The sequence below is a fragment of the Eleginops maclovinus genome, chromosome 5, assembly GCF_036324505.1.
Source record: "Eleginops maclovinus isolate JMC-PN-2008 ecotype Puerto Natales chromosome 5, JC_Emac_rtc_rv5, whole genome shotgun sequence".
NCBI classification, from domain to species: domain Eukaryota; kingdom Metazoa; phylum Chordata; class Actinopteri; order Perciformes; family Eleginopidae; genus Eleginops; species Eleginops maclovinus.
Genome location: NC_086353.1, coordinates 6,007,269 through 6,032,840, shown reverse-complemented (window position 1 = coordinate 6,032,840; position 25,572 = coordinate 6,007,269). Strand labels below are relative to the sequence as shown.

The window sequence follows — 25,572 nt, the reverse complement described above, 5'->3', positions numbered from 1 at the left end:
TGATTATTCTTTCTGTCCTCAAATTACAGATAATCAAAGATACTGAAAAAAAAATACATTTGATTTTTATCCTCTTGTGTTTTTTCCGATGTGTTGAACTTATTTTAAATGATCAATATATTAGACATTTGCAAAGACAGTTTTCACAGAAGATCCACAATAAATAGAGTAGAGATTAGGTAAGTGGCAGGCTTTTCATTCAGGGTTAAACACCATGCAGCCCAGAATGTTAAGCTGTAATTGTTGTGCAGAAGGTATTAGAAATCCCATTTCCAGTTCTTACTCCTCGCCTTAAGGCAAACATTATTGAGGACAAATTGCTGGTTGCTGCAGACGGACTCCTCGCCAACTCTTTTCTTTGCAGTTTCCCCTTGTTGGTTGTTGCTGCTCCGCTTTCTTTATTCCCTATATCTGTTCTTCCACATTTCAGGTATTATGTTCTTTTTATTTTTGAAATGCCTGTTTTGTCTAATCAGTACCCAAATTGTAATTCAAAAAAATCATTTTTTAATTATTTGGGCATTGGTTCAAATGGAATCGAAATAAGATGTCTTTCAGTCGTTGAGTAATTCCTGCTGAAATAGGCACAACAGACTGTAGTGTTGCAAAAATATTACAGTAGGTAATCTATCAACACTGATAGGACACCATTTCTGTCATCTTGTGATCTTTTTCTTACAGTTTGGAAATTAGATTATTAAATACTATTTTCTTGCTTTAACAATTTCACTTTTTCCAACCTTTGCTTTGATATTGTCTGCTGACTTCCTGTTCTTTTACCACCGATTTTCTCCCTAGTTCCTCATTCCTTTGACTTCCCCAGGCTCTGGCTCCATCCATTTTCTTTCTCCTGCATTTTATTCTTACCATCTGCTCTTTCTCTTTTTTCCTTTGTCACTGCTTTTTCTCACTCTGTGTAGAGAGGAGTCCTTCTACTGCACAGTCCCCATCACCCCTGTAAAGAGGGAGGTGGAGGAACTTGACACCATAGAGGAGGTGAGCAGGCTTGCCAGGTTAGACATGCATGGCCTGCCCTGTCGGAACACCAGGGGTTACCGGGTGTTATTATTGGATCAGAAATTCAGAATGTACATAGGGCATACTTTGTTTCAATTCCATCACTCCCTAACACCAACTAGAAACTGTGGCTTGGACACACAGCAGGGAATTTAGATGAGCTTCATTACAACTAATGTCTTTGTTTTGTCATCATCCTAGTTCTAATAACTCCACCCACTTGTAGTTAGAAATGAACACCTATAGGCCCACTTTGTACCTTAGTATTGTCACAATACCAGCTTTTTGACTTTTTCTAGTAACACTAAAGCTCTGTATCCTTATTTTAAATTGGATCTTAAGATATAAAAATAACAAGAAATCACAAAGGGAATGTGACTGACCCACTGCTTCAGTTAATATAAACATGGACCATACACCAATAAAATTCAAATCTGATCTGATCATTGGACAGCTTTAGAGTTTTGGCAACATTTTTTGTTGGCTGTATCAGCATAATGATGCATCCAAGGCTTCAGCTAACACACTTTGGCAGTTTGGTGACTGATCAGACCAGCTACATGAAAATATGTTCATTGATCAAACAAATCTATTTTTATAATGCATACTTCGTCTAAGTAGCATGCTTACTACTTACTGGCTCATGTTTTTTGCTGACTACTGTACTCAGGGATTTGGGGTAATTGTCTATTGAAGTTTTTTAAATCATTTAATATACTGTATTTCTGTTTGTATCCACAAACCGTCTGTTCCCATATTTGCCACCTTTTTTTTCTGAATGCAGTTTGGGCTTGCAGAACATACTTTGGGAAATCAAATTAATCTAATCGGTTACAATATTAGCACACAAATTATGGTTATTGTGACAATACTAAAAATATGAATGCTGTTAAACTTTCACTAGCACAGTGTTTTTCTATTAATGATGATTAATGTTTTTTTCCTGGCTTATATAGATCTTGAAGCTTGTTGTCCCAATGACTGTGGATGGAGGGAGCAGCCCTATGGTGAAGCCTAAGGGAGACAAACAGGTGGAGTACCTGGATTTGGATCTTGACCCCGGCAAGTCTACCCCACCTAGGAAGGTAGGAATTTATCAGCCCCCTCATCCTGAGCCATGTTTTAGGCAAGTCAGTTGAAATTAGGACCAAACTGCATGTTTTTCTCCTTCAGATGAAAAGCAATGGAACTGGAATGGCAGTGGTGGATGAGCGTGTTGACTACGTGGTTGTGGACCAGCAACGAACGCAAGCCCTTAAGAGCACCCGGGAGGCCTGGAACGATGGCCGCCAATCCACAGAGACAGATGCCCCTTCCAAGGGAACCAAGTGACCTTGTTGTCCCCCAAATCACCCTCCGAACCCCAAAACCGTTGAGCCTTTTAGACTAGTGTAGGCTCCAGTTTGTGCTTTGGGATGGTCCAGCTGTCACGTTCCACCTGAGCAAAATCCTTAATGTGGAGGGGCCAGTGGAGCTTCATAGCCACTAAACTGTTTAGTTTACACTGCTGTCAGGCCTAGGACAGCACTGTGTGTACAGTTGTAGAAAGTGATGTGAGCCAGGTATAAGCTGTATGCAGTATGAAAGCAGGTGGAATGACTGGACCTGCCGTCTGGGTTTGACTAAAGCAGACTCACAAACTTTGAACATTCACTGCCTTCTTTATTGGATTCAATTTCTTTTTCTGTTTTCAATGGCCGGTGGGCTGATCAACAGTTAACATTTCCTTAAACTATAATGCTGTTTGATGTTGTTTTGGAGTGTAAGTGAAATCACTTGATAACATGATCAACATACTTTATCAATGCAACACTCTACTACTTAGCAAAGCTGGTTAACAGTATTGATTTTCAGTTTCTCCTGTTTGAGCAGAGTGAAGTTTCTATGGGCACTGGTCACAGGTCTGTTTCAGAATTTCACTTATTATGTTTGGATGGCAGAAACTGATCCCAATCTGTGTCTAGGAATACTTCAGGTGGTTCCCAAGATAACCCAGTATGACAGAATTTCACATTATTATTTTTTTTAATGCAAAGGCAGTTGAACTCGATCGTTTTACATGTAACCAAGTGCTCAATTTAAGCTTTGAATTCAAGGTTTAATCCACTGAACATGATTTGATTTCCATTTACTTTGTACATGGAGATGCTTCAATCTGTTATAATGGAAGTGCAAAGACTGTACAAAAGTGTTATGTATATAAACAGGAAAAGTGTCCTTTTATTTGTGTGGAATATCCAGCGTGTTTGACTCGAAGGTATGTGGATTCTGCAGGGTAGAATCCTGTGCCTGTCTTAGGTGGTATCAGGACTTGTGATTAATGAATGAATTACTGTGAGTTTTTAAAAGAACGTGACAGGTTTTCTATAAGTTATGCAAAGGTATCAAACTAAGGCTAGAGAGAGCGAAAATCAGGTACTAATAATAAAACTACCCATTTCTAATTTATTTCTCAAGGTATTTCATCAGGTGGTGTCGTGTCCACTTTTAGCTCAGTATTGTTGATTCACATAGAGGAACATTTAGCTTACGTCTGTTAAAATAATAAGTTTGACAAGCGCCCAATTAGTTCACAAGTTCATTGAAATTCCTCATTTCTCTCTCGTCTTAGGTTTAATTTATTTCAAATTAAACTGCATACAGTTTTGGGAAATTGACTGCCTCGTGTAGTCGACTTGATACATATTTTATAGACGGCGAATAAATCGTTATGTCTGCATAAATCTCTGCTTTACTAACCTGTGAACTCTCACTCAAAAGTCCCAAGCATGTGCTACCACAAGATAAAATCATTGCTGTACATATTTTGCCATCAATTAGATTACATGTATCATTTGAAAAATGTGCCTACTAATTCATCTTCATTCTACTTCACTCTTTCCTTTTTGCAGTCTCTTTGTGATACGGACTGCAAAGCTGATGATGCTTTATCTTTTTTAATGAATCTCGACAGAAAATGTAAATTTTAAAAGTGGACTAAATAAAATCCAACCTCTTATTCTTGTGTTGTTTTTCTTCAATATGATTTCTAGTATGATTATGGAATCAAAAAGGAAAATACAATGTGAATTCATAGAATGGGATGTTAAAAAAAGTAAAGTAAGGTTATGTTTTGTATATAGTGTTCTTTGTTTTGATTTTCTTATGTCTATTTTCAATCACATTATGATTAAAAACATGATAAAACCTTTGTTCTTGCAGGTTGCATGTGTCCTTAATTCCTATATCTCTGGTCAATCTTAAAGTTATAATTAAATGAAATAAATAAAACAAGTTATTCATGTTAATTTAATCCACATTCTGAGCAATTATAGCCTGCAAGTATGATATGATTATCATAATAATCCGTGTATCTACGGACCAATTGTTTTTCTTTCAGGGACCAGTAAACGGAAGAGCTTCTGAGAGGCTTTTTATCTTTCTAAATGGTCAAATGGTCATTGGAACTCGGAAATTATTTCAAAACAAAAGCACTCGCGTAGGGCATCACAGAAAGTCACTCCAGAATGAACATGACATTCTGATGTATGATTTCAGAATTGAAAGACCATTGTCATCTCATACATGAGCAATCATCCATCTGTTTTTAGATAAGAATAACATGAACATTTCCATAACCAATTCTCCTTTCACTTCAGGTTGGCAGCAGCAGGCCACCTCAGAAAGTCACTCATGACATTTTGATGTACAATTTCAAAAATAACTTCCGAGAGTTTCGCCCCGCCCCTCGCTTCAATGGCCGTTTGACCATTAAGAAAGGTCCACATCAAAAAGGAAGAAAGCATCTCAGACGTACTACGATTTACTGCATCAATGGGGGGGAAAACAACCACAATTGGTCCATAGATACACGGTGTAGTCAATGTTATTAGGCTAAATATAGTCATTTTAACAGCAACTAAATATTTTGGTATCGCATGAAACAAACACGATGTTTTTATGTCACGTCCGGTGGACATTTTGTTCAATTAGCAATCAACGTAAAGCTGATTTGATTCTTCGAGCTATAAATGTAAATACATCCGGCATCCACCGACACCGGGACTAGAAGAAGTACATCATGCATCATCTCTTTTGTTCCGCTACGTTCAGTGGTAAGTGTTATTAGCAGATGTTGACATAGACGTTAGCATGAGAAGCGTTTTCTTTGAGATGGCTAGCGTTAGCATTAATCTAACTTTCTTTCCTAATCAAATATAAAGTAACCAACTTTAAGATTTTAGCCTTGAATACATCTCATAATAATCTTGTTTTATAACTTTGGTTATTGAGGTGAATGGGTTTTGTCCCGAGGTTAACTTCTTAATGGAAAGTTAGGTAGCAAACAATTACTACAATCTTTGACCGTTAGCCGTTAGTAGTTCAACAGTTAACAGAGATAACCTTTGTTTTATTATGAATTTACAGTTTTAAGAAAGTTATATATAACTTGATATTCTCTGTTGAACTACAGGTACCTTTTACTCAAGGTAACTCCTCTCCATTTATTAACAGGACTACTTTTATAACTCCATTACATTCATTTGACAGCTTTTGTTACTTTGCAGGTACATATCATTGATAAACATCACCAAATATATTGTATTATAAGTTAAAATACCAGGCGTTCGCTTATATTCTGATATTGCTTGTCTTATTAAAGTATAAGATCTGAATACTTCTTCCACCTGAGCTAACAACACAATATCTGGACAGTCGCTTTGGAACAGCATCTCGAACAATAGGCAGCCTCAGGAAAGTTGTTGAAAGCACGAAAAACCCAAATATGTTGGACTGTGTATTAAGATTTTAGGGTTTGGTCTTCAAGTGTAAATTAAACACTGCTAAAGTGCCAAAAGAACTGTTGAACTAAATTGTATTTAATCTGCTGAGAGTGTGTGTACTTTTACGCTTGGCTTCACCATTCCAAGTTTCTTTCTGAAAAACACAAACTTTATGCAGCTTTTGTCTTGTAAGAAAATACCTTGAAACTGAAATCTTGCCAAGGGTTCAAAGGGCCAGAATAGCAATTTAAAGCTTGGGTCACCTTGCACAGGGACCCAAATCTGTCATTTCCTGGTTTTAGTTTTACTCAGCCAGCCACTAGATGGAGCTGTTGTTTGATTAACTATATGCCTGTACAGTGCCTTTGCCCACACCCCTCTAGTATAACCGCTTCCTGACATCCTCCTGTCTGAGCTCTGCAGTGCTAGAGCATTTCATTATGGTTTCTTCAGCATGAACTTCAAACACCAAGGTGCTGTTTTCTAAAGGCCAATCCAAGGGTCATTTTTAGGTTAAAAATGGTGAAACGTTCCTGTTTACGCTGTTTATTTTTTTACATGTGTTAACCAAAGCTCATCAATCCCCTTAATGTGAATCTTAAAGCATTACATTTGCAATGTTATTTTTCTGTCTGCCGCAGTCTTTCACATAAATAACATTTTGGTTTTTGCTAAATATGTGGGTGGTTATTCTTTGAAGTATATGTGAATGAAATGCATTGAGATAATATATTCTTTGTTAGGTGATGAGTAGGGATGAGCACCAACCTTTAATTAAACAAGTTATACTAAATGTACAGTATTTTGTTATTCATGATAAGAAGAATCTTTAAGAACTGGTACAGGTTTAGCTAGATGAGGGTGCATTAGTACAGTACAGGTCCATCATATTTGGCCTATGATATTGTGATTTATATTCCTTCCACTGATGTAAATATCCCAGAAAGCTAATTATCATGTATGGATTCAGTACAGGGCTCCAGTTTACTCCAATGCAGCGTATGGCTTCACAGTCACATTTAATCCCATAAATCTGTAGCACTTCACATCATGAGCAACACTTCATCCTACATAAGTCTGTCTTTTATTGCTCTGGCTGCATGTAACCTTTTAATCTCTTTGTAAATAACCTTATTAAAGCTCGTGTTGAGGTATGATTATATATGCTGCTATGGCGTATAACAGATTATAAAATGTTGCCATCAGGTGGCTTCATGCTTTATTAAAATGTGATTTTTCAAGTTTTCACGTCACTGTCAGACCTGGCTGACGGGATGACGGGTTAACATATGGCAGTTGACAGGTTTTTACTAATTTTCTTTTTAAATTGCTACTGTTTCATTGCTCGTGGGAGCGTCTGGTTTGCAGGCTCAATGTGTGAGAACTAGATTACTGATAATGTCATCATCTCGGGCTATGCCGGGGTTATTTTCATCTCATGCTTGACCTTGGGGACCTGAAGAACATCTCTCCATCTGTGAACACTTTTATCAAGGCTGCTTAATACAAAGATATACCCTGTCTTGCTCTTATCATCTGACTGCTACTTTCTCATCTCTCTTTTCCTCCTTAAAACACTTTAACAGCATTATAACTAATAGAAATGGAAAGCAAGAAGGTCACTCCCCAATACAGAAGTTACGCCGATCAGTGGGTGGGTATTGCCTTACTTGCATAAGCAATATGCTACATCTAAAAGGTAGCACTTTCACTCTTTGTTTTTATCTTAAGCATTCTTTCACAACACATGGCACTTTTTTATTCTTCATCCAGTTAAAAGCTTATAAGCTGTTGTAAGAGAATTCATCATTCATGTGGCACATCGAGGCAATCTTTGAAAGTAAAGTACACCTTGCTGCTCAGTTTGTTTACACGCATGTCTCCACAGTTGTAGTGGTGCAGCCCGGGGAACCTCTCTGCAGTATCTGTGGCAGTGTGTGAGTAATGGAGCAGGGAGAGTCTCTTAACAGGGCCAGCAGAATAATTATGAGGCGAGCTGAGAGGCTGTTCCTGGGCAGTGGGGAGCTTGTGAGCTTTATTGGGAATGGCCTGTCCTCCTGGACCTCTGCCCGACTGGTGGGAGCAGTCTGTAAGGTGGGGGTCTGGGTGAGGGTGGGGCGTGCACTGCTGTGGGGCCAGGTACAGAGGAACTCATGTTTAAGGACAACTGCAGTTCGTTTTGGCTTAGTGTGAATAACAACAGCAAACCACTTTTAACATTTCCATACCAGTTTAAGGAACTGTGTAGTTTAGTGCTGCACGGAATAGTGGATCGAAAGGAAATCATCTCTAAACATTTGGATATTTTGTTTAATTGTTATCTTATCATTTTTCTGAAAACCTTTTTAATGTGAGCATTTTTCTGCTTAAGTCATTTGATTATATTGTATCAAAGTGCATGGAGTTTTGGACTTACATGGTTTATGATTTACATTTTTCACAGATTTTACATTTTATTGACCAAATTAGGCATTTAGTCCCATAAATACTTGAAAGATTATGATAATCGTTTGCTAGGGGCTTGGGAACTAGATGGTCACTGTTTTGAGTCCAAAAAAAAAAGTGTAATGTGGACTGGTAGCTGGAGAGCCAGTTCACTTCCAGGGCACTGCTGGGGTCTCTTGAGCAAGGCACTGTACCCTCAACTGCTCAGGGCACTTAACAATGACAACCCAATGTGTAAAACAACAGAGTGAAAACGTAACACCCCCTGGAGGGATTAAGAAAGTATATTTTCTTCTTCTATTGGATGCCCTTGTAATGCTCTAATAGTGCATGGTGGTGATTTTGGGAGAAAATACAATGTGCTCTTGTCAACAAAACCGTGCCAAGAACAGGCCTGGTTAATTAACCTCATTAGTTTGAGTGAAAAGTCAGCACTATAGACCTCAGTAAATTATGCAGATGCGTGTCATATTAATGGGAAACACGGTGCATGTGTTGAAAATGAACATGTCTCAAGAGGCATGTTTGCCCTAGCAAGCATCACTGGGCTGGCAGAGCAGATAATTGTTGAGGAGCCTCATGTGTCCCCTGCCGCTTAGGCTACTGGGGCAACTGGAGCATGACCAATACTGATGTTGATGTTTGAGAGTATAAAAAGGTGATATTGAAAGAGTAGAATACATGTTATCTCCTCACATTGTTCTTTTGATGAATGAGGTCCTTTTAGCACTGAGACCAACGTGTTTGTACCGAGTGAGATATTTACAGTTTGGAAAAAGGAGATATCTATAAAACAAACAGTCATTTTCAATATCAATTATTCAGTGAACTTATTGTTCATCACAATTTCTGACAGTGCAGGATGGATCCTGACTTCCAAAGTCTAACGATAGTCACTTTAGATCAACATCAACAACATCTCTGGTTTGAAGGCTGCTGTTGTGAGTTCGTTTTAACTGTATTTTATTTTCTGAGAAGTTTTTTTATAATTTCCCCCACACAACACAATATCAGAAAGGTGACATGTCTCAGTATAAAGCAGCACTAAAGTTCAAACTGTTTCAACAACAACTTATGAAGGCAGGATTTACAAGATGGCTGTTGTATTGGACTGCATTGGTTAAGCTACGTGTTCGGGACTTTAGAGTTTATTCGCTGATACCAATAAATGGGTCTCTTTTGCAGAATTATTTCAGGAAAGGTGTTGATGAACTACTCTTTTTTAAAATGTAATTAAAACATTTTATTAACTCGACTTTCTTTAATAAATCTTGCCAAATCTTGCCTGTGTGTTTGTTTTCGACAGAGGGAGGGGGAAAACATAATGTTTGACACGATGTTTTAGAAGTTATTCTTATTTTTAACCATAATTTATCACCTGCCCATCGGAACCCTTGATATTTTCTAGCAAGTTTTCCTGAAGCCGCCCCAACCTGGGCACTTCTTTGCCGCCTCAATGGAAATCAAATTCAACCAATAGTTTAATATCCTTTTTATATTGTTAGTGCATGTAGCCTTACCTGTATGGGCAGATTAAAGACATTGTTGAAGTGGTAATAGAACATTTGAACCGTCAGTTTTATTACAGAAGCTCTGAGGTATTTGGTACAGTTCTACTTGAGACCTGGTACTTCGTTGTACTTCACCACCGATATCCTCCAAGTACTATTTTCCAGGTTTTTCACTTTAACTTTTGATGGCAGGCTCTTTGTGTGGGTCCTATTTATTCTTGCATATATTGCACAGTTGGTCCATATTTACAGTATTTAGTTGAGTTCACTTTAATTCTGCCAATACTTCTTTCTGACTTTGGGTTGAACTCCATTCTTTCTACCTGTCTCCCTGAATAAACATCCTGAATCCTGCATGCATCTCATTACAGTACTTCCTGGCAGCTCTGTATTGAGCCATCTTTAGTCTTGTTTACCGCATCCGTCGTACTCCCTCATCTTCCAATCCCGCCACCCAGTCCTTCTGTCTGTCGCTTAACCCTCAGCCCACGCCGCCAACCTCCCGTCTCGCCTGCTGCTATCTGTCCACTTTTCCTCGCTGCCTCTCCCGCTCCTCCTATCCTCTCAGTTTCAACCCTCTAATCACAATAGTGCAGAGCGATGCTGGACTGACTCTAAAGCAACATAGCATCAGGGTTTTTCTTTGTTCTGTCCAGACAAAATCAATTGCTCCTCCTTGTCCAACTCTTTAAGTCGGCCAGACAGCATTGCTCTCTTGACACTTGCTTTCCCAATGCACAATTGTAGAATGGATTGAGGTGGATAGACATTATGAAAACACACTATAACATCAAGTAGAAAGCACGATACTTTTGTGATTTTGTGTTTGATTCTATATATTATATATTGTGTACGTCTGATTAAAGATTCTATACTTTGTTACATCTTTGTCTGTGCAGAAAAGAAGTGTACTCTACATGGAGAAAAAAACCTTTATTTTTTGTTGTGTTTTCTGTGGATTTCCAGATCAAAGCAGCTCTCCTCTCCCCAGACGGGTCCTTGTCACTCAGCAATAACTTGGACTCACCCGTCTGCGTGTGCCCTGTCTTTGACATTATACCGTGGATCCCACTTCTTGGAATCGAGCCAGAGGAGAAAAAAGCGAGTCATTTCAAAACCCGCTCTCTGTCTCTCTCTCTCTCTCACCAAAGCTGGCACTAATCAGATTTAGCCAGGGCTTGAGGATTGGGTTTTTGTGTGTGACTGCAATGTCATCAGCACAGATTTGGAGCAGTCAAACCATTACTGTATTGGAAAGAGTGGTAATTGTATTTAGAAAGCAGGATTCTCTGGGGAATTGTAATTCAGCGTATGATTTGCGTCATTTTCCACTCAACAGTTTCACTGCATTTATTGCACATTTGCACTGGTCCATTAACTGAGCTGACGATTATTATATTACCAAGGATATATAACTGCACCACCCAATTGCTACAGATACTAACTTTACACTGCATAACGAGGTTCCATTAATTTTTAATAGCTTGAAGAATTTGCCTGCAGATAATAGTAAATGTATCCCACCTGATATTGCGTCTTTGTGCCAGGTCTTCCCCTGCACAGTAGGACTAAATGTAGCCTTACAGCTCTGTGATTGGTGGATAGGATTTTGCTAACAGTCAGCATTGTAGATGATCTGCTTATTAAACATGACTTGGAGATCTCCCCCCTAGATTGAGAGATGATTGGTGCAGTATTAATTGCGTGGGAGAAGGGGACCTCAGTTGTGCATACTAAGATATCAATCTTTGATTACGCAGCTGCCTGAAGATGGCTTGGTATTTTCTGCCTCCTCTTCCTCCCTTGACTCAAATATAGATTGGTTTCTTGAGTCTGCTCTTGGATGTATCTGGATATGTTTCTGCCGCTGTCTTCACTTTTAGTTTTGTGGTGTGTCAGCTTTTCATACGTGAAGCTGGTTGTCTTACACAGCAGCTCGGAGCGCGCCGGCCTGACAGTGTCAGCGGGGGCTTGTGTCACATTATTGTCAAGGAAAATCACAGTCAGGGAATATATTTTCTATATCCAGGTTATTGAAACGCCATGAAAGCAAGGCGTCTTCAATACAAGCACCTATGAAAGTTTTAGTAAAGGAAACGATACTCCAATTTTAATCTAGAAGGAACCTACTGACTGGAAAATGCATTTTGTGTTGTCATTTAGAGGCTATTTATGCATCATACTGATATCAATTACTGTAAATTAGCAGTAAGCACATTAAGCCTAGCGTTAAAACTGTATTTGCTCTTGTAAGACACAGTTTATAATGAGTTGGAGGCGGTCTTACACTGACACATTCAGCCAATTATAGATGTGTATTATATTTGGAAAAAAGAACTAAGTGAGATTATTTTCGACTGATAGTGCAATTGCGCAATGATTCCAAAGTGGGAATGATCTTTTTGGAAACCATATTCACATAATCATTACAAAATATTAAATTCCCATAGTGTGATTTCTTTTTTTTCTTCCACAAATACTTCATTCAGATATTAACATATTTTGCCTTTACCAAATATCTACGATTTGGATTAAGCACGAGACCATTATGCGATTTCATTACTTTGTTTTGATTAATCCCATCCCTAGTGCTGTGATTAAGTAACAGCACTTTGCTACTTAAAAAAACCTGTTGGAAAAAAGCCGAACACCTCTTCAGATGTGAGTTGCCTGAAGTGGTTTTTAACAGGGCCTTGCTGGTGAGGGACACTTGACTGGAAGCACATCTCAGTTCAGCAGGTCTGCTCTCCATCTGTGTAATACGCCTTGTCAAAAGTTTACAGAGAATCAGCAATTCACTTTGAGACCAGGCTGCGTTTGCCTTTGAAAAAGGACTCTGATAATCTGTGAGAGCCCATTGAGGCAGGGAGCAGGCTTTGATGCAAAGTGAGGAAGTGACAGATGCTCTCCTTTTCTTATATCCATTGTCAGGACTCTGATCTGTGTTATCTGTATTCTTCCTTTTCAATGCCAAATTAGATATTTACAAATAAGAGATAAATGGAGTGTAATCTTAATTATTGGCTTTCCTCTGCTAAACATCTTTATCTATGTACCGTGCTGCCTCATTGAGTAGCTTGATTAATGAACAATTGCTAGTCTAATTTTCCCTCCCTTTACGATTTGGAGATACATGTTTTTGAGTTCAGGTATCGATCTTGTTTACAGCTGAGTTGTCAGGATAATCACAAATGTTCCGCTCTCTGCTGTATTAGCGCCCGTCCACACGGTTCCATCGCGTTGACGCACCGTCCCATTCACGTTGAATGGGTTGACGTTGTAAGAAATGTTCGTTTATTTGAAGCCCAGGAGACGGTTTAAAATAAAGAAAGCAAAACTCCCTTAAAAGTTATAAAAGGAGTGTTTAATAAAAGGATGCAGCGGTAGGTTTTACAAAAGCTTCACAGCTGTGGCTCAATAGCCCGGGACACGCGTCCACAGGCCACTGACTGAGCGGAGCTCATCAGTAGTTACTGTCTGGCGGTCCGGAACAAAAGAGAGCTCGATTTCACAATCCTTACATGTTTTATAGAACCACCCCTTTCCGACCATACAATAAACAACTTCAAAATCAGACGCGCCCCGCTGTCGTGCTCTCATTGGTTGGTAGCGGGGGGCTGGATCCTCCTCTATAGGCTGACGTCGTCGGCGGCGGGTCCTCTTATGACGTCACCGTCGCCATCTTGTTAGCGAAGTCCTGGAGCTGTCATCTACGATAGTCTATTATGCAATTCTTAGGAGGTTTATCAGTTATTAAACAGGCAACTGTATCATTGCAGCATCAATGAGTGAGAGGTAGAGGCGGTGTGTTTAGTATGCAACTCCACTGGTCCTTCTCCCTCTACTCATATATACAAAACAATATTAGCTTTATGCTATCTGAGGCTAAAAACAACATCCTGTAATACTACCGGAAATGGACAAATATGATCCGTCCAGAAACAGTGAATTATCTTTTAAAGTTCCACTCTAATATATTGATTATTTCTAACAACGTCAAGCATTGCCGAACTGCATTGTGGCTCCGTTGCTTCGCTTTGGCTGCGTTGCTCGCGATGAAAGTTGAGAAATGTTCAACTTTTCAAGCGTCGACGGAAGTGCCAGCCAATCAAATCCCGCGTACGCAAACAGTACAAGCGCTAGCCAATCACAGCCGCGTGCATGTGTGTCCGGGGCGGGAGATTAATGCGAGTGGTTGCGCCAGACACACCTACCGGCAAGCGTCAACGCCACGGAGCCGTGTGAACGCTGCGTTATAGGTATGCAGTTACACCAGTGACATCTAAAAGAACATATTGTTTGTTAAAAAATACAATTCCAATCTATACATGTTTCTATGAGTTTTAAACATCTTAACTCAATCCAAACAGATAATGACTTTTACTGATATTATCATGTATGTTTGCATTTTCACATGTTTATTTTCCATGTTTCTGATGTAAAACAAATGCACTGCCAAACCATAAGCTCGAATGGGCTAATTTTATACCATATATATTATTTTAAAGCACTTGAATTGACTTTACAGTCACAAAAAATCTCAAATTTGTTATTTTTACTCGATAAACATCTTGCCTTATACATTTTAGGAGATGCATCCCTTACTCACAATTCATTGTTAAGGCCATTACCTACAGAGTGTTCCCACAAATCTACAAGAAAAAAACCACTACTTCTTTAAACCTTTTTCTAGCTTTGTTTGTGAACCTACAGAAAGTGTACACAAAGATAAAGTACTATTGATTTCTCTAGCCTTCCAAAGGTTATAAGAACGAACAATTGTGAGCACATTGTATTTTTAAGCTTTACAGAATTGCTTCTTTTATACTTTCTTTCTGCATAGGGCGGAGAGAAATCACATAATATAAGATATGGTGGGGTTGGCTATTGATGCTTTCAAGAAATATTTTGATAAACAACTGCTGAATTCAGAAAATGACATGACTTTATAATTGCAGCCTTTTTGGTATTATGATATGCAAAATCTTAGGTTATATTTATTGTCATTTTATAACATTTGATATACTTATGGTAATATCCCCGAGCCCTGACAGTACTTTGCTTATCTGTGTTGAAACCTGAAAAGTCGATGCAAAGTGGACTCCATCTGGAGGTTAGATTCACTCGTAACGATGGCACATTAAAGAGGAGTGAAAGACCTCTGCTATTGACCTCCTGCGGTCCACTTTGCTACATGTTGTGTCCAGTGAAGGTCAAAACAGAGTTAAATCAGGAGTTCATCTCACCAGACGTGGTAGGAGCTGAATGCATTGAATGACGATTAACCATAGATGTTGTTGCACATAATAAGAGGGTCTTGTGCTCTTAAATCGTAGCTCTTCTGCCAATTGAATGCATGCCCCACTTTAACGCCATAAATCACATGTTCTCAAGTGCTGCCTCACAAAAACGTCAGTGTGGTTGTCTAGGAAAAAGCACTACTGTCTGCTTTTTTCACAGAAGAAAGTTTGACACGTCCCAGTAAGAACTGCACGGGTTTAAAATAACAATGACCTAATTCCATTTAGCTGCTACATTCAATAAAAAGAAGCATTGTAATGTTATCAGTGAAGCCTGTATTGAAGGCAAATGTGTACTCAATATTGGCTTCTACAGTCGATTTTAAACTAGGTGTTGATTAATCAATTAGTCCTTTGAGTCATTTTTCAAGCATCAAGGTCTAGCATTCTGCGTTTCCATATTTAAACACACGATGATGGTACTGAACCACAGATATTTCATGTGCTGTTTGATCAGTGATGAGGTCAAGGAGCTTGGAAAACTCACAAAAAAGCACGAGTCACATACTGTAACCACTGATTTACGTCTTTGCTCACAACCTCAAATGGCAAAGTGATTCTGGCAGGTGGTGTTAAGGAGTGGCGCTCCAGCGTCTTTGTGTGACAGCTGCAAAAACATCTGCTCAGAAGAGTCTGAATTCCTTTTGCCGAAGGGGCGAAATTCAAAACAAGTGAAAATATGACACTTGAAATTAAATTTGCTCAGCGTGGAGGAGGAGACCTTTTGTTGCGACACGGCTGTATCCCTGGAGAACTCTTATGCAATGTAGCAAACGACTCAATTTTATATGAAGAGCCAAACATGAGTTGACAATAAACTATTGCAGAGAGGGAACAACCTTGAAACAAAGTATGAAATGTACTCTTGAACTCAGTTTAAACCTTCACAACACAAACAAGTCTCTCACAGTCAACATGCTTTCAAACACAACGATCAAAACTCACAATGCATTAACCACTCAAACAGAATATTGCAACACTTTGAAACTCCAGTGAAATACTTTGCTGTTGAATCCTTTAAGTTCAAATGACTGCCAGGATAAGCAAGCAAATACTGATTACAGTGATGGATTACACTTTTTAGAGTCCCACCAACAACCCCAATCCCTAAGATAATTAATTTACATCATATATTTGATTTCTGCTGAAACGCTGAAAGAATTACTGAAATAATTGATTGTTTTTTCAGATTTAGTTTATTCCAACAAAACGCTTGTTACAGCTGTAATGTATATATTTATGAATTAATTGCGCTATATTGCATTGCTGCCTAAAACAGTTCAGGATAAAGAATATTAGTAAAATGTTCTCTTTTACTTTATCCCATTTATAAACCAGTACATTTATACATTACGGTTTTTCTTCGTATTTTTTGAAAATATAACCGGATCGTTATTGTATGGATATTGGTCAACAGTGAATAATTGGCTGCTCTCAGCTCTTAAATTCCACATCAGTGCTTCTTTATCTTAATTAATGTGTGAAACGTGTGTCTGTGCATGTTGTCATCCATATGGTCGCTACATTTACATGGCTCTTGCTCACTCATGCTTGTCTGTATACGAGTGCATCTGAGCATGTGTGTTTGCATGAATGCAGCCTCATTTACATGAACATTTTGTCAAGGCTCCTATATAATATTCAATCATTCAGAGAGTGGTGGCTGGAAGAAAGGGCTTCATTACTTTATAGTGTGCCAAATAAATTACATCACACAGATTTGGGTGCATTCTGAAGTTATAGCTCCCACAAACAAAAGCAGTTAAACACTTGGCCAAAATGAATAACAGTGAAACATCAAAACAGGAATATATTTAGGGATACATTTGTGTTGCTGGCTTGGCATGGTAAAATGCCTTTTTAAAATTGGAGTCTGTCCAGTTGTCATTGACAATGACGCTGATTTATGGGAACATCGGGAAGGGAAGCAGGACGGAGGCTGTGTTTCCCTCTAAAGCTTTCCATTTGGTAAATGATGCTTAGCTGTTCAGTTTCTTTGTTGACATGGGCCTGCAGCACAGCCGCATCTGCACTAATGCAGAGTGGGTAACATGACACTTTTGCCCACACGCTCAACTAATAATGTAACAGTGTATGGGTTTTAATGAATGATCACGCACAAACAGCTGATGTAGTGGTGTTTAAATAAGTATTATAGTGCAGAGTGAGAGATTTACATTCAATTACAGTAAGAGAGCTATGATACACTTTTCTTCTAAATCCATATGCAGCGTTTCTTCTATTGCTGATAATCTGCAGAGGACTGACCTTGGTCAACTGGGATTTTGCAGTATTTGCATGATAGAATAAAGTGCACTAATTAGCTTTTGAATGCACTTTTCTCTTCAAGTGATGTGTCAGCAAAAGTGCATTAATGCTTCTTTTTCTTAACTGTGTTTTATGAATCATTTGCTTTTAATGTATTTTTACATTATTTCATTAAAGGCGCTTCATTATGCTCATTTTCAGGTTCATGTTTGTATTTTGTGCCTCTATGGTGATATGTTTTACATGTTGAGTACTTGAGTTTTCTTGTACTGCCTTTGGTGCTGCACCTAGTTTCACCCTCTGTCTGAAACCCGATCCCCGACTTAATAAGTACAAGAGACAAACATTAGAAAATTGCATTGCTCTGCTGTCTTCACTCTATCCACGTGAAATAGCACTGCTTGTTAAAGCACATTATTGTATTATGATGTAATCATTGTTTCTCAAAGGTTATAGTGTAAAGTAAAAAGTCAAATGGTTAATTCCCCGTAGGTGACTTAATTTATTTAACTGAGGAGGAGTTATTGCTTTAATTGAAGTAGGTTATTAATCCTTATTTATTATTGATTTCTCGCATTTCCAGAGTCTGTGTTTATATTTCAGTAAGGTTTCCTGTTTTGCTCCAGTTTATCATGTCAATTTGCAGCTGCTGCTCAAGATCTCCCCAGATGTTTACCTCTGACTGTGGTAAATGTATCATGATGTATATATTCAGTCACTACGTATACATATTCATGGTACACTCGCTCTGTTGCACTCACTTTCTCGGCTTGCTCAAAAACGACTCTCACAAATGAACTCTGATCAGATCTACTTTACTGTTCTTCGCCTCGATCCACTCTATAATGTTCAGACTCTTAGGTTTACTGAAGAGTTAATCAGTATTTCATTTGTTCTTCTTTTCCCGAACACACAGGTTTTTTTTTTTTCAATTGATTTGATTTACCAGGGAGGGGAAGAGACGGGGCTTTCCGGGCTGAATAAATGCTAAATAAAAAAGATATTGAAAAACATTAAAGTGTCTTTCAGTTAGAGCCAGTGGTAAGGGTTTCTGCCCGATGCACTCAAGAGCTCTAGGCGCATACTCCCACTCAACCTATCTATAATGGTGATTTGAAATGTTTATGGGTCTTTATTTAATATGCAATTCTTAAGTATGATTACTAAATGATCTGTTTTTGCAATCTGTTTACTCCTAAGTTTATGTTATTAATAGTCCCTCCAATCTACATCTGACATAAAGGATATCTTGTAAAGGTTGGTGGGATTGAATAAATAAAGTCCCTGGAAAAACAACTGCATTTGACTTTGGCTGAATGTTGAATTTAAATAAGAGTGGGTTGCAAAGTTTTGAAGCTTTCATCTCCCTCTTTTTGCACTATTTTATTTATCTTATTTGCACCATGTATGTTGAGTTGTTGGAGGAGCATGGGACATAAGATTTTCATTGCCACCATATACGTTGTATATGCCGTGCCATATGACCAATAAAACCTTGAAACCTTGAGCGTCAGGAAATCTCCATACTAGATACCATCAGTAAATGTTTGTCAGTCCGCAACCTATAGATGCAAATACAGCATGTATGTGGAATACATGTAAGTGCCGTCTTACATTAGCATAACCCACAGTGTGATTTCAGTGTGCAATAAGCTTTCCAGGAGCCGTTAATGGCTGCGCTTTGTTGCTGCTGTCTATTCACGTCTGAATCCTTACGTTCTTTCAGACAAATGCAGGTATGCTGACAGGAGTGAATGAGGCTACATGTGAAGGCTTTCTTTTATACCAGGTAAGACTTCTTTCTTTCTTTTCTTGTATGAAAATATGCATGCAACGGGGTTTATAAAATAAGCGAGTTTGGTATTTGATCTGCAATTAAATAGGCGCATAACTTAAAGTTGGAGTGTTGTATTTTCGCATAGAAATAAACATCTATTTTACACAGTGCTGAAGAGCTCTCTGAATTTCCCAGTACACTCAAATTGTAGTGTCTAGTTTCTATGGTGACTCTCCTGCTTTGGCACCCTTATGCTTGCAGGTGAGCTCTTCGCATTGCCCTGCTCTCTTCAAGTCTTCATGTGCAATTTTTATATTTTTTTTACTTCCCTCTGAGCTTAGAATTGCTTTAAAATCTAGAACATTTACTCCATCTTTAAAGTATCTCAGCCCTACATCCAGGTGTTGAAAATGTTGCCTTTTTTCTGACATTGTTGGACACGGTTTGGCTAGGTTCATTATGATCACACATTTCATCACAAATAACAAAGGCAGGCATTTATTGTCTCGGTTGAAAAGCAGGGCTGCAAGTCATAAAATGTTATTGTGTTATCTGGTTCTCTTTTGTGTTTGAGTTTACATACTGTTAGCGTGTTAATTTGCACACGCGTAAGTCTGTAAACCTGCAGTGTATTTACCAGATAAAAAAACAACAACTTAAGAATAGTTTTTTGGCTAATCACAGATGTTGGTACATATTTGATGCAATCTGCTGATGTCTCAAAATCTGTCCTCTAATGAGTGTTATTTGTTTGGTTTCTCAGCCAATATGTCCTTCCTGCCAACCTGCTTTTCACTGAACATAACAAAGAACAAAGAACTTGATAAATATGAGCCATAGTTGATATTTTTATAACGTTTACATCACAATACAAGTTCCCCTCAGTTAAACAACACACACACACACACACACACACACACACACACACACACACACACAGTTAAAAAAAATAGTCAGAATTTATTGGGCTCATGTAAACTAAAGCTAGCATAGCATGAAGTCAGGTTCAGGTCATGACTGACACACAGGACAGGAGGCCGCCTGAGGTGAATATTTCTATAGAGGCACAGTTGCTCTCTAATTTAGAGCCCCCGCTTTTTAAGTCTAGTGCGTCCAAACTACTGTCTAGCGGAGATGAACGGCTCCTTCTAGATGAGATAAAGCACATTCGGTGCTCCCCGGTAAGATAGATGTGCACATTTGCATGCCGGGCTGTCAGTTTCACCACTGCCAGGCCTTTTTCCTCCTTAATTTCTCTTTAGGCTGTCCTTTCTTTCCGCATTTTCCAATGACAGGCTCTTGAAAAGGGAGTACTACATAAATTACTACTAGTTAGGGGACGCCGTTATGCCCTAATGCATTTTTCACAGTTGACTGACAATGGCCCTTTTTTTATTTGCTGCTTTAAATGTATCTGTAATGGGTAAAGGAGACAAGTAGACCCTACAAATAAACCAATTAACTGTTGCTAATGAATAGGCCATAGAAGGTTATCCAGGTAGAAGGCAAGTCATTCATTTTGACAGAAATGACATATGCAGAGAGGCTCATTAATGGAAATGAGATTTCTGATAGTCAGTGGACAGAAATGTTATATTGATCATGTCTGAATAAAATATACAGTATGTAGTGATACTGTATATTTTACATATGGTATATGGAAATATTCTAATACTACATAGTGGTGAATAAATATAGAGTAATGAATGAATGAGATTTTAATGCATGTCAGCACAGAAGACAGATACGTTGTACACTGGAGAAACACACCTAACTTCTTACTGTATGCAGTCATTATCTAACGTGTCATTTTCCTGACATAGTCTAATCCCTATTAATACAATTGCAGATTTTATAGTTGTTTTCTTTAAAATATGTCAGTAGTAATATGGCCAAGATAGGCAGCAACAACAACCAGCTGGTCAAAAAGTCATGTAAACACAAAACATGCCTAAAACCAAATTATAAATACATTTATAAGTACGGCAATAATCCAAAACGTACATTCTCAAATCTCTCGAAACACGGATACTTAAAATGTCCCAACCTCTTCATGCCTCTCCTGTGTCTGGTGTTCTGATATCTGATCTTCTCTGTAACATCACATCAATCACAACATGTTCCAAAGAAGTTTTTACCTCACAGCTAAGCGGAACTCTCAGTTGTGTTGAACATCTACCCACACACAGCTGGTGAAAAGTCAAACACAGAGACTCAACTTGATGAAACTTCATATTGGTGGTCTTTGTTCAGATTGTGGGATGTGTTGAGTTCAGTTCAGAACTCAGTCGTCATTTCTTGAGGCTGTTGTTTGATATACAGTACTGAACAGATACATTGAGAAATACTACAGACAGTGTTGGTAAGGGTTTATATAAAGCCTTTATTTTCTTTGCTTCTAAAATTAAAGGAAATTAATCTGATGCTGCTATTGGTTTAGGGAAAAGAAAAGACAACTAATTAGGAGGTCTTGTAAATCCATAGCAGTTCAATTGTTTCAGTACAAAGTGGAGCACTCTGTCGCTGATGAGTTTGGGAGCGAAAGGGAAATATTTATGATGGAATTAGATCATTTTTACCCCCTCCTGAAACTTGAAATCCGAAATTTCTGCATGAATTTGTCAGAGATGACATGACAACTAACACTCAACATCTGTGACAGCCATCTGTTGAATTCCAGTGGATGCCTTTTCTGTTCCTTCTCCATATGCTTTGGCTCTTATGAGACGAGCAGTTAGAGAACGATCGCAAGTCTTGTGTTGCAACGGGAACCCAACAATGTCCCGTGAGCACTCGGCTCGCATTGAGAATGACTGACTGACGGTTTTCTGTTGATCACAGACTTTAGTCCCATCGGAGAGAACTGCCAACTCCTGCTCATGAATACTCATAAGCTTCAACGCAGAGAACCGCCAAGACCGGTTTCTCTGGTTCAGAAACCTCCAGGTGTTTGTGGAAGAATAGTTAAAAATAGCTTAAGTAGGAAGCAGAAATGTGCTTGAGGGTTTATTTAAATATTGAGTGTCAATTCATGTCTATTATAGTCACAAGCTTCTTTTAAAACCATTATGGTGCGTTAGACAACTGTTGGTATTGCAGCCATCCAGATGACATAACAGTAAGTTAAGAGAATGTGGAGTATAGAAGGAGTCCTGGTGGATGTAACTCTGATTCTGGATTTTGGGCATGATGAGCCAGTAGTGCTACGGTCCCCCTCCAGGGAGAGATGGGAAAATGTTGAGAGATTAGCCTTATGTTAAAACAGCCGCCAAACCGCTCTTTATTCATTCTTCCTCCTGTCAATGTGAAGTATGACTGTCTGTTCCAGTCTTGACACGCTCTTACCAAATCCACAAGGGACCTTTGGTTTAACGGCTGTTCCCTTCACAGCGCTCTTAAACGGCTCATTAGTAATGCTAAGGTGTCATGTGCTGAAGGACAAATGTATTGGCTCTGCAGCTCTACCTGTGCTGTCATATACATAAAGAATGGAGAGCCGAGTTTAGTGCTCTCTTAAACACAGTCAGCTCTGAAACCAGGGCAGCGAGGCAGTGAAGATATTTTAAATCTCTCTCGACATTAATTAAATAAGTGTTTTTGATGAAGATATCTAAGGTATCTCGCCGGATGCCGGTTTTGAACTTTCTTTGATCCCTACATAAACATTCAGTGTCCATCCCCTCTGAAAGTTTCTGAAGCTCAGAAAGTTTAGGTCAGTCAGAGATACATAAATACATTCACAAACACTTGTGATGACCTTGGTTATTCTGCACATATCCAACTTTATGATGCGTGTGTCTACCTTATGAAATAAATGATGCAACAGGGATTTGGGCTTTTAAAAAAAATCAAGAATGTAAGTCTCCACAGAATGAACCTGAGTTTTCTGTCCTTCATTAATATGTACACTTGCAATCCAGTGAGTCATGGACTGAGTACCAAGGTCAATATAACAGAAAGGATCCGGCTGTACACGAGCAGGATTGAGTCCTAAAAAACTGAAACGAGTTTGCACTTCAGCTCTTCCAGTTTGCTTGTCTCGAAATCAATATTTTTTTTAATGTGTATTTGGTAAGATTCCCCAAACAAGGTCTGTGGAGCTGAAGAGATGTTCACGTTTTGTTCGACGACAATAAATATGTCATTAAATACCCAACTCATGATTGTGTAAAGCCTTTCGTTTGTTACACTGACACTAAATGAGAATACATAACATCGAGCGTGAGTCCGCTTCTAGCTTATCATTGGTGAAGTGAAGTCGTGACTGTGTGTAGTTTGTTTATAGCGTAACGTTAGCTTCTTACTTCTGGCTACCGGTACTTCAATTACATTTCAGAAATCATAACAGTGGTGTTGATTTGTGGAGATTAAACTGTTGAACAAAACTTGTAAGTATCATAAATGTTTGTTTGCCACAGAGTTTATTTTCTGCTATAATCCAATGAAACAATCACAATGCTTTTTGTCGAGTTAGCCCTCGCTATGCTAACTTCTGTGTCGGCCTACAAAAATACCTCTTCTCTGAACCGTTCTATTGAAGCATCTGATCAGAGAGAGAGAGAGAGAGAGATGTTCATTTGGAATAACCCACATGGTCCTTTGTAGGCTTAAGTTTAAGTACTATTTGAGGAAGCTGATGTTGTTTCTCTACAGGAATGAAATGTCACCTTCATTTGAAAGGAACCTTCATTTCAAGTCTAAAGAAAGGCTTTGGTAATAGCTTGTCAAATCCAAAACGACGGATGCTCCTGCATTTCATGGTACATCTTCCTTAAACCAAACAGCTTAAGTTGCACAATTCTGTTTTTGTTGAGGTTGATAGTTTTCAAAGGCTGTGTTATTTAGGAAACTGAATGGGATTATAGGATGTGAGATCAATGAAAGAGGAATGCAAGTCACATTTTCCTTTTTGATAGTTGGTCAAATCTTCATGAAATGGCTCGGCACAACTATGACATTTGTTCTTTCAGATACTGAAAAGTTTCCAATGTATGTTAGTTAAGTTTGCTAACTAAGAAAATACTAAGACCGGAAGTATTTATTGACACATCTCCAGGGTTTTAATAGTACATTGTATTTTTTGTGTTTCATTAATACTGTTGTAAGCATGAAGATCTGAACGTCTTTGATTTTTGTAAATACATTTTTTCCATTTATTAATTATAAAACTATGAGGGATGAACGTAGTTGTATACATGACACAATCATAAGAACACATTTAATCTGGTTCTTAAAGGATTCATATTTACACTGACAAGTTTGACTGTAACTGGATCACAACCTTTAAAGTAAGAATAAGAACAAACAAGAAGAAAAGGCTTTACCCTTAAGTAAATAAACTCAGTGCCTGAACTTTTCTTTTGAAGCCAGTAGTTTGACAAACTGAAACTTTTGGAAATGTTTTTATGATCGAAATTCTGTCAGCACTATCACTGAATGGATCTGAAATGCAAAACACTGGCATGTTTGTCTAAGAAAATGGGAAGATGTTCCATACTTTGCACATTCCTCTCCCATTCCACCCATTTATTTCTCTCTCCTCCTCTCTCTCGGTCTCTCTGACTGTGTAAATCCCAGCTTTCTGTTCCTGTCGTTCTTTGCTATCAGTTTAGGGGAAGAAATAGATTGTCTCCCTGCACCCATAATCAATTTTGTGTCGGCACACCAGGTTTCTCTCTGAAAGGGCCAATGCAGGTAAAACACTTGCTATTCACAAAATGAAATAATGGACCACCATAAATTCTGTAGAGACGCTCTGTCTGTTTCACTTATGTTGAGGAAGATCTCCAGCAGATAACTCCTGATAGAATCTTCTTTAGCAGCTCCAGTGCTCCTGTGTGACTTTTCCCTCTCTTACTTTTTTAAACCCTTTTGTCTTTGGTGGTCTGTCAACTGTAAACAACCAGCAGTGGGTAACATCTGTACATCACTTGAGATACAATGTGCCTATTAATAGCATATTTTATGCCTTTGTGCCCTGAAAGCATACTGTTTCAGGTTGCCTGCCTGTCCAACTAACCGTACATAAGTTTAAATCAAATCTCATGAATTTGATATCTCAGAAAAGGCTTGAAGTCATTTCTTCAACAGTTGGCAAAAAACCTATATTAAGAAACAAGTGTGATTTTGGACCTTTAAAAATGTTCTGCCAACTATGCCATTTTGAACGGACATGAATGTAAACCGCAGCTTTTATTAGATGGCAGAAACATAAAAATGTTTCACGTAGTTCTAACTATCATTTCAACGTTTGTATCAAACTACACATGCTCTGATATTTTGAGCAGAAAACAGCATATTAGTAGAAACAGAGCCCTATATTCAGTTAGTCATTGAAATTCATGCAGAGAGGGGTATAAAACGCGTATCATTTTTCTAGAGCAGGTTCACAAGCACAAGGCCATTTGTTAAACCTGGTCAGATGAATACACATGAAATAAATGTTAACGCTGCTGACAGGCTATTAATAAAAGGTCTCGCTGTTTGATTTA

General features: G+C 38.4%; 2 protein-coding genes across 12 annotated transcripts in view; both read left to right on the top strand.

Annotated features, from left to right (window-relative positions):
- The window catches only part of gab1 (GRB2-associated binding protein 1), a 46,186-nt gene extending 42,171 nt beyond the window's left edge, over positions 1-4,015 (top strand). For 10 of the 11 annotated variants that reach the window (XM_063883452.1, XM_063883457.1, XM_063883451.1 and 7 more), the window contains 2 exons: positions 1,974-2,102; positions 2,191-4,015. In XM_063883452.1, the coding sequence (XP_063739522.1) occupies positions 1,974-2,102; positions 2,191-2,349 (288 nt within the window). In that variant the 3' untranslated portion in view covers positions 2,350-4,015. Of the gene's footprint in view, positions 1-920; positions 997-1,973; positions 2,103-2,190 lie in introns of all 11 variants that reach the window. The other variant, XM_063883454.1, reaches the window with a different exon arrangement.
- Positions 4,016-5,028: 1,013 nt separating this feature from the next.
- Positions 5,029-25,572, top strand: part of inpp4b (inositol polyphosphate-4-phosphatase type II B) — a 218,774-nt gene continuing 198,230 nt past the window's right edge. Inside the window, exons 1-2 of the mRNA XM_063883249.1 lie at positions 5,029-5,111; positions 19,031-19,093. The gene's annotated coding sequence lies outside the window, so the exon portion shown is untranslated. The remainder of the gene's footprint in view (positions 5,112-19,030; positions 19,094-25,572) is intronic.